Below are 15,637 nucleotides of genomic sequence, written 5' to 3' on the forward strand. Positions count from 1 at the left end.
GAGAAGGAAAAACAAAAAAGAACGAAAAAGAAAGAAAGCAAACGCAAATAACGCGACAAGGACGATGCATGAAAATGGCAACGAGGCCATCGGGGGCTCAAAAATGTCAAGGCCCTTGGGTTCGGTAGTCCTGGCAACCCTTTTGCCAAACGCCAACAAGGACAATGACAATCCAGTTAACAGTCTCTGGCAACAAACAACAACAACAACAACAAAATGAGGGGAAAAAACGATTGGCGCTGTCATTTTATACTTGGCTAAAAAAAAAGCCGAAATTCATTGAATAACAAATTCAAATTCATCAGATTTGCATATTAAAAAAAAAAACAGACACACAAAATGTTTTAAGCGCTGCTCGCTTGAAATGTGATTCCTCCAAATAAAATCAAATCGAGAGAAAACATTGAAAGTATTTCTCTTTATTTTATTTTGTTACTTAATAATTTTGAAAAGCTGCGCAATGAAATTCGAGCCACATTTTGGAAATTCGATATTAAAATGCGATATTAATGCGTTTAAATTGAGCTTTCAAATCGAAAAGTAGCTGCCATAAAGCATAACTACTTTCGCTTTGTTTTCAACTGACAAATTAAAAGAAATTCATAGTATAAAGTATATATTTTAAAGTATTAAAATAACAATGAAATATTGTCTAATAATTCGACGCTTTGCTACTGAAAAAGTTCACAAAAGTTCGATTTAAAAGTGGTCAATATATTATTCTTCAAATTTTACTATCTTAATTGAAAATATGAAATTAACCAAAATATGCAGAATAGTCAAAAATTATTGGCGCCTCACAAAAATGAATTTCAAATAATTCTAAAAACTTATATTAAAAACAATAAAAAACTTAAATGTATTTGAATGTTAAATATGTATGCAAATAATGATCAATAATAAAGTACAAATCTTATATGATAATTTTCCACAATTTTTACTCAAACATTGTTAATATCAAATATTATGAGTTTGTATTTTAAAAGCCAAAACAAATTTAAGAAATTAATGCTCAAAACATAAAGAATTATTAAACACAATAAAATAGTATAAAAAACACCAATTACCTATTTTTTTAGGATCAAAAGATAATTGATTTAATGCAAGCTGGTCACACTAAAAGTGTTTTGCTCTTCTCTTTTAACTTTTCCTCATTCCTTTGAAAGAATTGTTTTAAACAAGGTAATATTATTAATCGAAGATTTTTATAGCTTATTTAATTGTGATACCTAGGCGACATTTTTACACAAAATTGCAATACAATTTTTTATTATTGGAGGCTTTACTCACAAAAAGAAAGTGCACATAATTTGATTAATTTGCATTTAAATATAGTAAACGTAATTGTATTTTTATATGTCGAATATGTATGCAAACACATGTTGATCAATTGCACTATTTGAAAATATATTTATTTATATATTTTTACAATTTAAAAATATACAATAATATATTAATTACAATTGCAGTTTGTTCAGACTTTAATGAGTTAGAACTGATTTTGAACTCGTTGCGAACCAGTTGCGAAAGCTCAGCTCAAAAGCAACATGGCAAATTATTGAATTATTTGCAGAACTTTTTGCAATTGATTTGGAAAATGAGCAGTGGAAAATGTGTAGCGGGAAAACTGAGTGTGTGTATGTGTGTGTGTGTGTGGATTAAGCTTCGTTGTTGTTGTTGCAGCTGCCGCTTAATCGTGTTCCAGCAAAACACTTTGGCCAATCTTCATCGCAATGTTCGTCTAGATTCTAGAATATTTACACGCCAATCAATGCTCGAAACCCTCTCCATTCCCCCTCTACCCCTCTCTTCTTCCCCTCTCACTCTCTTTAACCCATTTAGCTAGCTGGACATGGATGAATGTTGGTTAGTTGCCTGCCAGCAGCATTTGCTTTGCGTGTCAAATCAGATTTTGTAATTTTTTGTGTTGTTGCTGCTTGCCACACACACAAAACGCTTTGTACACAATTCTTTTTGGCGGCTGCTCTCTGCCTTCAACCTGTTCACTTTGACGCCTCACTGGGGTGTGCAGAAGAGGGAGGGGGGAGTGTGAATGTGAGTGCGAGTGCGAGTCTGAATGCCATTGCGATGTTTATCGAGAGCAATAATGTAAATGCTGGTAGCACTCGCAAATGGCCTGTTAATTGCTCACGGTTGCTGCACACACACACACACACAGACACACACACACACGCATAGCCAAAATGTGGGTGTGGCGCAGAAAACGCTAAACAATCGCGCCACAGACAAGTAGAAGCCACAATTTGCAAACACAGCTGAATAGCTGAATGAATGAATGAATGCAAATCCATTCGCCATTCGTTGTCGACGGAATCAAACAGGTGCAGCACACAAAATGGCCAGCGCAGGAAACGGAAACGGATAGGAGAGGAAAGGAAAGGCAAAACGTAAACGAAAACGAAAACGACGCCGCCACCCCCTTCCCCTCCCACTTCCCCATCCCGAATGCGGCAGCAACAGCTTCTGCTACTCACCGCTGGCGGCGCCAGTGCCATAAACCACAAAATTGAAACGTGCGTGCAGCGAAATTGCGTTTGCAGGGGCTAACCGAGCATACACACACAGCACACACACACACACACACACACATAGGCAACCCTAACACACCAACACACACACAGCACACACACACACACATTTGCCTGACCCAATTAATGCAGTGCGTGTCCTTGGTGTCCCGTTGGAACGTTGACCAAAGGTCAGCTGCCATTTTACTGCCTTTGCCTGCGTTTAACCCACAACAACAACAACATCATCATCATCATCATCATCATCATAGTGCCGCATGAAGGCTGTTTGGTGGGCGGTGGGCGGTGGGTGAATCTTGGTCGTCGTTTGGCTGCCAGGCACGTTCCTAAATGGATGATGGATGCAAATTCGATTTCATTGTTTTTGCATGCATCCAATCGAGCAGTGTCTCTCTCTCTCTCTCTCTCTTTCTCTCTCTGTCACACTCTCTCTCTCTCGTTTTGCAAATGCAGACTTTGAGAGGATTGCTTCCCAATTGCATTTTGTGGGTCGAGTGCGTTAATGATTGCATTGCAATCGAATGCGTATGAGCAAAAGTTCAATCCAAGATATAGCAACGAGTAAAGTGAAGTAAAGGAATTAAAGATTACAATAAAATAGAATTGGTAACCAAAGAAACCTTGCAAAACAGCAAAAAATTTAATAAAAATTTAAAAAATTATCAATAAGATGATAAATAATCTAAGTAGCTACAATTTTCTATAAAATATAAATAAAAATAAAATAAAATAAACAAATAAAAATAAAATAAAATAAATATAAAATAAAAACAAAATAAAAAAAAATAAAAATAAAAATAAAATAATAAATAATCTAAAAAGATACGATTTTCTATAAAATATAAATAGAAATAAAATAAAATAAACAAATAAAAATAAAATAAAATAAATATAAAATAAAAACAAAATAAAATAAAATAAAAATAAAAATAAAATAATAAATAATCTAAAAAGCTACGATTTTCTATAAAATATAATTGGAAATAATATAGAATTAAAAAAAAAATAAATAAAAATAAAATAATAAAATAAAAATAAAAAAATAAAATAAAATAAAAATAAAATAAAAATAAAAATAAAAATAAAATAAAAATAAAAATAAAATAAAAATAAAATAAAAATAAAATAAAAATAAAATAAAAATAAAATAAAAATAAAATAAAAATAAAATAAAAATAAAATAAAAATAAAATAAAAATAAAATAGAATTAAAATATAAATATAAATAAAAATAAAAAATAAATAAAAATAAAATATAAATAAAAATAAAATATAAATAAAAATAAAATAAAAACAAAATTGAATTGGTCACAAGTCAAATTTGTAAGTACAAAAATGAAAAGAAAAGTTTAAAAAATAATGAAATTAAACACCTAATTTATTTCAATGGAAAAAAAATAATGAAAACATACTAAATAAAAGAAAGTGCATATAAACGAAATACAAAAAAAGGAAATAAAATTAAGTGCTGAATAAAAGAGGTAAATAAAATAAAGTAATAAAGTAATCAAAAGAAATGAAAGAAATATAAAAACAACTTATTATAGTTTATTAATATTTATACTATAGTTTCCAGTGAAGTTTATGTATTGAAAATATTTTCATTAATAAATAAGTGTTTAAAAAGTGGTAAGTAAAATGGAATCAAATGAAAAGTACAAAAAAAAATTATTTCATAAAAATAATAAACACATTTTCAATATGATCAAATATAGAAACTGAAATATAGTGAAAAGTGAACAATAAAACAAGAAAATATTTTATAAAAATATAAATTTTCCCTATCAAACTACTTTGAAATGCGAACTGAAATTATGCAATAAATAAGTTTAGCGCATTTCTGACCATAAGAAGAACAGAATTATCCTCAATTCATTGCAACAAACCAAACAAAAATTCTCGCCAATATTAAAAAAAAAACTGATTTGTTAATAAAAATAATTGGTTTTGCGAATATTTCCATTGTATTTTACAGAAACTTCACATTACTATTCACCAGTCAATCAATATTGATTGGAATTAATCATATCCTCTAGGAGTAAGCATAGAATAACATTACTAATTACCATTTCAAATAATTGTTCTTTGTTATAAGAAAAAAGGTAACAATCTTGGTTATTCATCAAGTTGAATATGTGATTTTTATAGCCAACATATTTCTTATGGAGAAAACACTTTTAAAATGAGCAAATCTTGCGAAATGCACGCCAAATAAGCTGTCAATAGCAATAGTAGATATTTAGCAGTGCTGCCCACTTGCTGCTGCAGCGCTGCCACTTTGCAGTTGAGTGTGAATTTTGTTGTTCAATGCTTTTAGCATGTGCATGATAAATACGCATAAAGAATTTGAAATTGCGCATTGCTAAATTATGATTATCTTCTCTATTTATGCAACTGCATCAAATCGCAATGGTGTTTGGGTGTGTGAGTGTGTGTGTGTGTGTGTGTATTTATCTGTCAGTGTGGAGAACTTAATAAACTGCCAGAGCTAATCATTGTGTCAGTTGCTAAACTCGACATGGGACATGGGACATACATAAGAGAGATGGGAGATGGAAGATGGGAGCAGGTCACGTACGGCTGTTGGCCAAGCTATCATGTCTACTAAATTTCTCCCCAGCTGCATGGATAAATCCCCCTCCCTCTCCTCTATCTGTCTCGCTTGCTCTGACACACTGCAAATCCACACTCACTTTTTTATGTGTCACGTTGAGTTATTTTCAACGCGAATTTTCGAAATTTATTTGTCGAACATTGGCTACGCCAGAGGGATCTCATGTGTGTGTGTGTGTGTGTGTGTGCAGGGAACAGGGAGGAAGGTTAAGTGGGCAGCAGAGAGCGTGTTGCGAGGAAGTGCAGGAGAGCAAGAGGGGAGATCATTTCGGTTTTTGTATTTTTCAATATGCATTCCCCTCATTCGCATGCACATTCTTCTGACGCAGCTTTTCTGTTGTCCCCCTTCCCCACCCTCTCTCACCATCTCTCACCCTCTCTCTCTCTTTCGCTTTTGCATACGCGTTTCTTTTTATTATTATTTGCTGCTGCTGTTGCTTTGTCGTTGTTTTTGTTTTCATTTTATTCTGATGCTGATTTTGAATTTGCTTTTTTGGTTTTGTTTGTTCGTTTTGGACATTGCCAGCGATGGCATTTTTGTGGCCTAAATGCAGGCGACTGTTGGCATGGTGAAGGGGGGGAAGGGGAGGCATCGGCTGCAATGTGTCAGCGCCAGTTGCCTCAATGAATCTGTTTACATTTTCCACTCGATTGTCGCCGTCTCGCTTGCACTGCAGGACATCAGCCAACAGTTCGATGTTCAGCTCAGCAGCACATGCCACATAAATGTGGCACGTTCATTGCTGGTGTGTGTGTGTGGCTTCTGCTGATAGCTGATAACAGTTAGCAGCTAACGGCTATAAAAAAAAATGAAGCAAAGCAAAGCAAAGAGAGAAACAGGCTAAAGCCACCGCCCACTGGGTAAACTTTTTTCTTTTTTTTTGCACACTTGCAAACGATTCTCTAACACACACATACATACACACACGTGCTGTACCGAAAAGCACCGTTAAACGGTGACAGACTCAGCACAAAAAGCAGTTGCAAGCAACCAACAACAATGTCAAACAAAAACTCGAACGAGTTGCCTTCGCTGCCGCTGCCGCAGTCGACGTCGACGTCGACGTCACCACCACGACAGCAACTTCTAATAAAAACCGGGACAGCAACAACGCAAAAAGCAACGCAGCAGGAAAATCGTTCAAGAAAATTCCTATAAGAAATTAGCAAAAACAAAAACAAAAAAACAAGGCAACGAAAAAAACACCAGAAGTTTAAGAAGAAGAAGCAGCAGCACAAGCACAAGCAGAAGCAAAGGAACAACAACAAAAACTAAAACAAACGGCGACGTCAGCGATGCGATTTTCTGCCGTTAGCTTTTTATGCGGCGCACAGAGCAAAGCTCCCAGAGAAAACTGCAAGATAAAGAGAGCGCACAAAATTGCAAACTATACTGTGTGCAATAAGACTGCGAGAGAGCGCCGCATTGAGAGCAGCAGCAGCAGAACAAGCACAAGCACAAGACACAGTGAGAGAGCACGCGGTCTAAAGAGCGCAGCTAAAGGCGCGACTTGACTCGCTGTCGTCGTCGTCGTCGATGTCGACGTCGCTGACGCTGCTGCTGCTGTCGCTGTTGACGTTAACGTTGCAGCCGCTGCCCAAAGAAGACAACTGCAGTGCACACAAGTCAAAATAACAACCGACAAAGGCGTCGCTAACGATTTCGATGCTGGTTAAATTAAATTGAATAGTTTTGAATTACAACTGACAATTTTCATTTCATGCACTTCTTATTATCATTGGATAAATGTAAAAACATTTCATTAATTATAATGAAATGTAAATTTAAAAAACTGTAGGAATATTAAAAAATATAAGAATATATAAAAAGCGTAATAAAAAAATAATATCACAATGTGTAAATAAAAATAAAAATAATATCAAGATCATTGTTTTTTAATTGATTATTTGCGAGTATAATAATTATTAACTTTATTATAATAGAAAATAATCATTTAAAAAAAAAACGATCTTGGCATTGATAAAGTCTTATTTATTTTTTCTTTATTCTTTCAGTAAAAAAACTAAGTTTTGCAAACCTACGTTTGCTTTTTGAAATTAATACGAAAAAGTAATAAAAATATATTATATTTTTACATACATACGTACAAATGTTATGATAATATATCCTTAAGTCACAGTACATTACATATTTGTATTCATTTCTTGGAAAAACATGTGATAATGATTAAATCTAATGCTCGAATTTGTGTCAAACAACAACAACAACACATAGCACTTAAATTTTGACTCCAAACCCGTAACAAGTTGATTATATTCTCATCTTATAAGGTTAAACTTTATAATACTCCGATTCTTTTCGATTTCCTTGGAATCTTTTAAAACACATTAAATTCGTCACTAGAAAAAAAATGATGATTTCACAATTTCTTAAAACATTTGTCACATTTTTGTCGCCTGCACTTGAGCACGAAGAGCACTTCTCAGTCAGCAAACGCTGTAACGTCGCCAGCCGGATGCTTTGCTAGTAGCTTTTTTTCTCAATCAAATAAAAGCAACAGCAAAAAAAAAATGAGAAATAACAAAACAAATGAATGCAAAGCGAGAGACAGTGTGCTATAGATAGAGAGCGAGAGAGAGAGAGAGAGAAAAGTGGTTGACGGCGCAGTTAAAAAATTGCGTTGTTCATAAATCAGATGCAATTAAAATTAACTGGAAAATGCAATGCTAATTAGATCTGCGGTCTGCGACGGCGACGGCGACTCGACGTGTCTCGATATTTTTGCAAGTTGCAAGTTTTGCTAACCGCGCCTGGACCTTGTGCATTGCACATTTGCTGGCAAAAGCCAAACAACAACACGGAACTCGGAACACGGAACCGGCAAACCGGCAACTTGAGCGCAACAAAAAAAAAAAAAAAGAAGTGAAACAGACACAATTGGGCGGGGCGACGCGAAATGTAAAATGCGATATACAACACTAAAAAAAAATAGAAAACAAACAAAGAATGCGTCATTTGTTTAATAACAATAATAGCAAGAAGAATTGCAATAACAATAACAACAACAACAACGAGTCGACAATAATTGCCAGTTGTTGTTCACTGTATGCCGACAATAACAACAACAACGAGACACGACAACAGCAAAAAAAAAAGAAACAACAAAAAAAAGACAAACACAATTATTATCTATCAACAGCACGCGCGATTCACATTACGTATACGCAATACGATTCACACACGACAAAAGCGTCGTCGCCCACTTCACATCATCATTAACATCATCATCATCATCATTATGATGTTCGTATTCTAACCACAAAACGTCGTCGGCATTCTCGTCGTCGCCGTCGCCGTCGCCGATTGCGTTACGTTAACGTTACGTTGTCGTCCCGACGTCTAAATGAGCACTAAAAACGTAACTCGCTGGCAGACGCCGGCCAGCCGGCAAAGTCAAAGCGCAAAAACGCAAAAAAAATACACGAAAAAAAAAGTAAACTAAAATACAAAAAGAATAACAACAACGAGAAGAAGCAGAAGCAGAAGGAGAAGCACATTGTATAACGCTATCCTTACGTTCGCTCTCGCTCTCACTCTCTTAGGAAGCGTTGCCTCTCTCAGTTTGTGTTGCCATCTCGCTCGCACTCTTTGGCTTCAGCAGCCGCTCTCGCAGAGCGAGAAGTGTTATCAGCAGTTTGTAACAGAGACGCAGCAGCCAAAGTAGCAGTAAATGCATCTGCTGCAGGACAAAAGCAAAGCTACTCTCTTCACACACACACACATACCAATACATATACATATATGCAAGTGTGTGTGTTGGCTGAAACATGGATGAACGAACGTCAAATAGAACATGTGCTAATGAATTATCAACTGTCAGCATAGCGTAAAGTGCAAACACTCACGCGGACAACGAAGGATGAATGAATGGATGAGCACAACAACAACAACAACACAAAAAAATGCAAGCAATATATGTTTGCCTATGTATTGGTGTGTGTGTGTGTGGATGTAGGACAATCCAAGTGGTAGCCTACTTAATAGAGACAGTTTTAGACACTGTGCAATCAACGACGGGCGAATGAATTACAGCTTAATGAATGAGTGCAGTCAAACTGAACGAACGAACCAACGAACGAACGAATGAATGACTGGGCAAACTTATTGTGAATCATCGCATAAGCCGATTGTCCACCCTCCACCCTCCATCCCCTTCCCTCCCCATCCCTCCTTACGACAAAAGTCAAGCAGGACCAACGCTGATAAAAATTTCAATTCAATATAAAAGCTTAGAAATTAAAGTGGAAAAAAATATTTAAATAAATGGCATATAAAGATATTTTGATAAGCTTATTCAATTTAATTCAAACAGACAGAAAGAAATGCGATTGAATTAAATTCAATAAATAAATTATTATACAAAAAATACATTATAATATTGGCTTCGAAATTAAAGTAGAAAAAATATTAGGTCGAAAAAAATATAATTTAATCAGCTTATTACATTTAATTCAATCAGAAAAACGCAATTGAAATAAATTCAAGTATTTTCATTATTATAAAAAAAGTAATATATTTAATTTAAAGTTACAAAAAAGTATCAAAATTGAATTTTGTTTTCCCTAAAATACTCCCAATATTTATCAATATAAATAAATCACAAAATCAGAAAAATTCAATGCAAAGTATTTCTTAAAAAATCTAGACAAAATTCTATTAACAATTGTATATTATATTTATATAATATTTCAGATGTATTTAAAAAATTTTCTACACATCAATTAGTATTAAATACATTTAAATTGAAAAATTAATGAAATGAAAAATAAACTTTTTTCCGAAATCGAATTGCAAATAAAATTGCAGATATCATTTAAAGGCATTTTAGAATTTTGAATTGGAAAATTTATTTCTGAACACAGTTCTTAAATGTCAAAATTTAAAAATGCCATACAAAGTATTTCTCAAGAAATCTAGATAAAATTGTATAGCGAATTAAGTAATTTATTAAATTTCGTAAAGCATTTAAATTTGTTTACATTTAAGAGTTATTTTTGAATTCAAATTTTCATATTTGAATTCGTATCGAATATTTTAAAAATGAAAAATCTTTTACTGAACTAAATTCTATAAATGAACTTGTCTATTGATAACTTTCACAAAGTCATAAATATTTCTTAAGAAATCTAGACAAAAAACGATCATAAGTATTTTAAGTTATTTACATTTTCAAATATTTTAGAATTGCAGTATTGAAGACTTTTAAAATACAAAATATTTTGCGAAAATACTTTCAATATTTGGCAAAATAAATCAATTAATCAATCACCAAATATATTGCAACTGCAGCAATAAATTGAAAGCTAAACTATATTACTTAAGAAAGAAAAAATCGTTTGTCATAGAGAAGAATTGACGACACAAAAAAAAAAACGAAGCGCAGAAATATAGGCGATGTGATATGATTTAGTCAAAGTTATCGATAAACAGGGCAGAGGATGTGTCGGTCTATTGTTAACCTTGGGGCGGAATTGCCATTACTTATCCCATTCACAAGCACACACACACACACTCACACACACACCGCACACACACACACATAAATACACAAGCATATGCAGCCTCAGCAGCCACAGAAAGTTATGTAGCACACTTTCAGGCGCTTTGCGAACGCAACTTTCTGAAACATGCATTTGTGTTGAGTCTCTCTGTGTGTGTGTGTGTTTGGCACGCCTGTCTGCGTCTGCATATATACAGATACATATATATATGTGTGTATATATATATATTTATAGCAAAAGGTAAATGACATCAATGGAGGTTGGCTGGCTGCTCAGTCGCTGAAACTGAAGCTGAAACTGACGTTGACGCTGCTCCTGACTCGACTCGCCTCGACTCGACGACTGCCGACGGCGGCAGCGGCAGCGGCAGCGAGTGCATCATGTTTACTGTTATTTTTTTTGTGTTGTATTTGGCTTGCTTGCATTCTCTTCTGCTGGTCTCGGTCTCGGTTTCCGTTTGCTGCTTGCCTGCTTACAGTTTCCGGCTTTGGCCCAACACTCGCACACACACACACACACACACACACTCTCGCACACACACACACACACTCTCGCACACACACACACACACACACACACACACACACACATACACAAAGCAAAGAGTTTTCCATGCGCGCGCCTAAATGTATGCAATCTTTTTTTCACAAAGTAAAACACATCTTGAAGCTGAAGCACAAGGCTCTTTAATAACTAATCAGAGACCAAAATGTGGGCAAAATGTCTGCAGGCCATTTGCCAAGTTATTGGGGATGCGTTGAAAAGTTTTCGGTTTGCGGGAAATGGTAGGAAAGAGATGTAAAGGGAGAGGGAGAGAAGGAAGGGATAGAAACTAGAAATTGCCGCTCATTGTTTGCTGATAACTGAAATCAAAGCACGGCGTGTGGCAAGTGGCAAGTGGCAAGTGGCAGGCGTTGCACTGTTCAGGTTACTTTGACTGTGGCTCTGACTCTTGCTCTGGCCGTATGCCAAAAATTGGAAATCATTACGTTATGCACACGATGGATCACCGAACACACAGATGCTCTTTTCAAATCGATGAAAATTATTTAATTTCAACACGACCACAAATCATTTCATAAGTTTTTGAATATATGTATATATATGTTACTTCAAAAATATATTTGAATTTTATAAAAATAAGTCAGTTAAGTATTCAGAATAATGATAGAGGTTTAACTATATAATTTATCTCAGTAGTTCTTCTCCAGAATATTATTAACTAAGTAATAACAGAAATCTTGATCTTCACTATTCAAAATATTCCTAAATTATTATTGTTTAGCAATGAAATGCAACAAACTCAAATATTATATGTACACAAAAATAGCTTTTTAAAGCTATTATGCACTTAAATGCAAATTGCTATTCAGATAACTGCCTAGTTTATGGAATGCAAAATTCTTTTCGATTTAATCAAATCATATAGAATAACTTTCTATATATAAATTGATATCTGTGTTACTGCATTGATTTATCAAATAAATATTATATATTTTCAACTGTGAACTTTGAAATAGCAGTGCGTCAGAAACAAAAATGTATAACGACTGTATTTATTTATTCTTGTTAGTGGATAAGTAACAAGCTAAAACCCCAACAGATTTGTTCTGATTTTGGAAATGCTCATTAATTGCATATTTCGGATAACTTACTAATTTAATATAGCTATTTAATATTTAATATTATGTGTATTTTTAGGATAATTGCCTAGTTTAATATAGTTATTAAATATTTAATTATATTTTTACGTTGTTGCAGTTGTTCAGAAAAAAATTACGCATTGCAACAACATTATTAAGATAACTGCTCAAGTTTTTTTTAATGAAATTTCCATCTTATTTACTTTAGTTGAATTTTAAGGATAATTGCCAAATGTTTTATTACTCTTAGATATTAATAACTTTAGCTTCTGACAAAGTTTGCACAAAAATAAAGTATACGCAATGCAAAATGACATTCAAGATAACAGCCTATTTACATACATATTACGAATAGCATTATTCGGATAACTGCCTAACTTGGATTTTTCATTGGATATTGTATCAGATTTCGCAAGTTCAGAGGATGCTTAAAAATAAAGTATACGCAATGAAAATATAAAATGTTGTGCAATGAAACTCTTTCAAATTTAAGCCACTTATATTGTACATTATTCGGATAACTGTCAAATTTGATGTTGCAACTAAATTAAACGCATTGGGATTCTATCAACCTTTTGTATATGCCCAAAAATAAAGTATACGTAATGCAATATGACTTTCAAGATAACAGCCTATTTTCATATTACAAAAAGCATCTGTCGGATAACTGCCTAGCATAGATTTTTCATGGGATGTTGTATCAGATTTCGCACGTTCGGGGGGTGCTTAAAAATAAATTATACGCACTGAAAATATAAAATGTTGTGCAATGAAACTCTCTCATATTTAATCAACAATTACTCGGATAACTGCCAAATTTGATGTTGCAAATAAATGAGGCGCATTAGGCAGCCATTAATTTTCATTAACCAGAGTTCCCACCTTGATCCCTCAGCTGATGGATCCATTCGACAAAAATACTCTACGCTTATTAGGAGGAATCACAACAAAGGCAAAAATCAATTTCGTTGGCCAAACTCAAAAAGTGGAGAAAGTTTATTATGCAAAATACTTTGGTTGCTAACTTACCGCTGGGATCGTGATGTGGCTGCTGCTGCGACTGTTGTTGTTGCTGCTGCTGCTGCTGCTGCTGATGATGATGATGATGCGGATTCGGAGCACAAAACGCACTCGAACCGCCCCCCAAAGTGGGCGGTGGCCCAGCAGCCGGAGGCGGTGGATAAGCGCTCGCCCGATACGATGGCGGCGGCGAGCCGACATCACAGCGATCCGGCGGCACCGGGGGCGGACCAACGGGCGGCGGCGGCGGACCGCCATAGTGATGAGCCTGCGGCGGAGGTCCGCCATAATGATGCGGTGGCGGCGGCGGTGGCGGCAATCCGCCATGATACTCGGCCGCCTGCTGATAGTGATGAGCGTGCGCCGCATGCGCCGCATGGGCAGCCGCATATTGATGCTGATGATGCATGTGCAAGACGCCGCCGCCAGAGGGCGCCAGCTGATGCGCATGATAAGCGGCGGCAGCGGCCGCTGCTGCTGCGGCTGCCGCTGCATACGACGGCGGCGGTGGCCCATGATGATCCGGCGGAGCGTGCTCCGTGTGCAGCCCCAGATCGGGGGCGTGGTACATCCCCGCACTGAGCGGCTCGCCGGGCAGCAGAACGTGCGGCGCCGGCGGTTGCACGGGCAGCGGCGGCGAGCTGTGAGCTGCGAAAACACAAAGAAATTAAACACAATTGTGGGAAAGGCAATTAGTGAAAAAATCGAATATAAAAAATATAAAATTTCAAAGATATAAATTTAAATGGAATATATAATATAACATAACTAACTTTTAACTATCTCAAATAAGTGTTTCAATAATTCATTTAAATCAAATTTGTCAACAAATATATAAATATAATTGGGAAATTCTTTGACTTAATTTGTCTTGTCTTTACAGTGGAAAAAAAAAAACATAAACTAAAACAATGTTAAAAATAAGTGAAGGGTATTCTTAAAGGTTTAGATTAGCACTATATTTAGAGCTAAGATATATTTTGGGAACTTTTTCTGATTTACCAAAAAATAAATATATAAATTCGTTCATTTTTTGGTTTGTTTATTTTTGCAATGATCAGAAAAAAGCACAACAGAAAAAAACATTCCAAAACCATTCTTCGCTCTAATTAAAAAACTAATCTAGAGTTAAAATAATAACCTTTTCATATTTTTTGAAAATTGTTTCAGTTTATGTTTTTTTTCCACTGTAAAGACAGGACAAATTCCGCGAGAGAATTGCCAATTTATATTTACATATATTTGTTGACAAATTTGATTTTGATTGAAACTGTTTGATTGAAACTGTTATTTCTGATAGACAAAAATTAGTTGTGCTATATATTCCATTTAAATTTTTATCTTTAAAATTTTAAGTATAGTTGACAACTTTTATTTAAATGAATTATTGATACTGTTATTTCTGATAGTTAAAAGTTCTTTTATCTTTTGAATTTTAAGTAATGTTGACGATTTGTATTTAAATGAATTATTGAAACAATAGTTTCTGGTACTTAAAAGTTAGTTGTGTTATATACAATATATTTGAAATTATATGTAATATTAACAATTTTGATTTAAATGAATTATTGAAACAATTTTGTCTGATAGTTAAAAGTTAGTTGCGAAAATTGTAACTTTAACAACCTCTACAAAATTGTAAAATACTTTCTTTAGAAGAACGCAATTTTTATCATACCTATATGTATGTTCTTTATTTATATGTTTTTTTATTTTATTTACCCCTAACGATTTAATGTTGAAATTAATATACTTCGCTTAGTGGCCTCAAGTGGCACCGTGAAAAGAAGCGATTATCAAAATAACTTTTCTGTTTGCAATGGAACTTTTGTTAGGTTTATTGATCAATGTGGCCATTAAGCGAGTAAAACATGTTTAACAAGTTTTTCATTGTAATATGAATGTGGCTTTATAGATTAATATATGTCACTAACCGAATTTTTGATTGTAATTTGGCCTCCGCTTAAAGGCCACATACAGCGGCCGTTAAGCGAGCTATGAATGTATAAGTATCACACTTTGTCTACAACACTTCAAAAATAATGCAATTCTAATCTTTGTACTACTCACTTTTATTAGGTTTATTGATAAATATGGCGGTTAAGTGAATAATAAATGCCGCTAAGCGAATTTTTGATTGTAATTACAATGTGCCCATTAAGTGAGCTTTGAATTGTATGTATTGAATGCAATATCTCCTCATTAAAAATAATGAATATAAATAATGAAATATAATCGACAACTTCACTAAAGTTTTCAGAACGCGCAACTCACTTTTATTACGTTTAT

At 34.4% G+C, this 15,637-nt stretch overlaps 1 protein-coding gene across 1 annotated transcript in view; it reads right to left on the minus strand.

Moving 5' to 3' along the window:
* LOC133847287 (mucin-5AC) overlaps positions 1–15,637 on the minus strand; it is a 67,784-nt gene that overhangs the window by 43,820 nt on the left and 8,327 nt on the right. The window contains exon 4 of the mRNA XM_062282229.1: positions 13,358–13,996. Within this exon, the coding sequence (XP_062138213.1) occupies positions 13,358–13,996 (639 nt within the window). The remainder of the gene's footprint in view (positions 1–13,357; positions 13,997–15,637) is intronic.

The sequence above is a fragment of the Drosophila sulfurigaster genome, chromosome X (genome assembly GCF_023558435.1).
Source record: "Drosophila sulfurigaster albostrigata strain 15112-1811.04 chromosome X, ASM2355843v2, whole genome shotgun sequence".
NCBI classification, from domain to species: Eukaryota; Metazoa; Arthropoda; class Insecta; order Diptera; family Drosophilidae; genus Drosophila; species Drosophila sulfurigaster.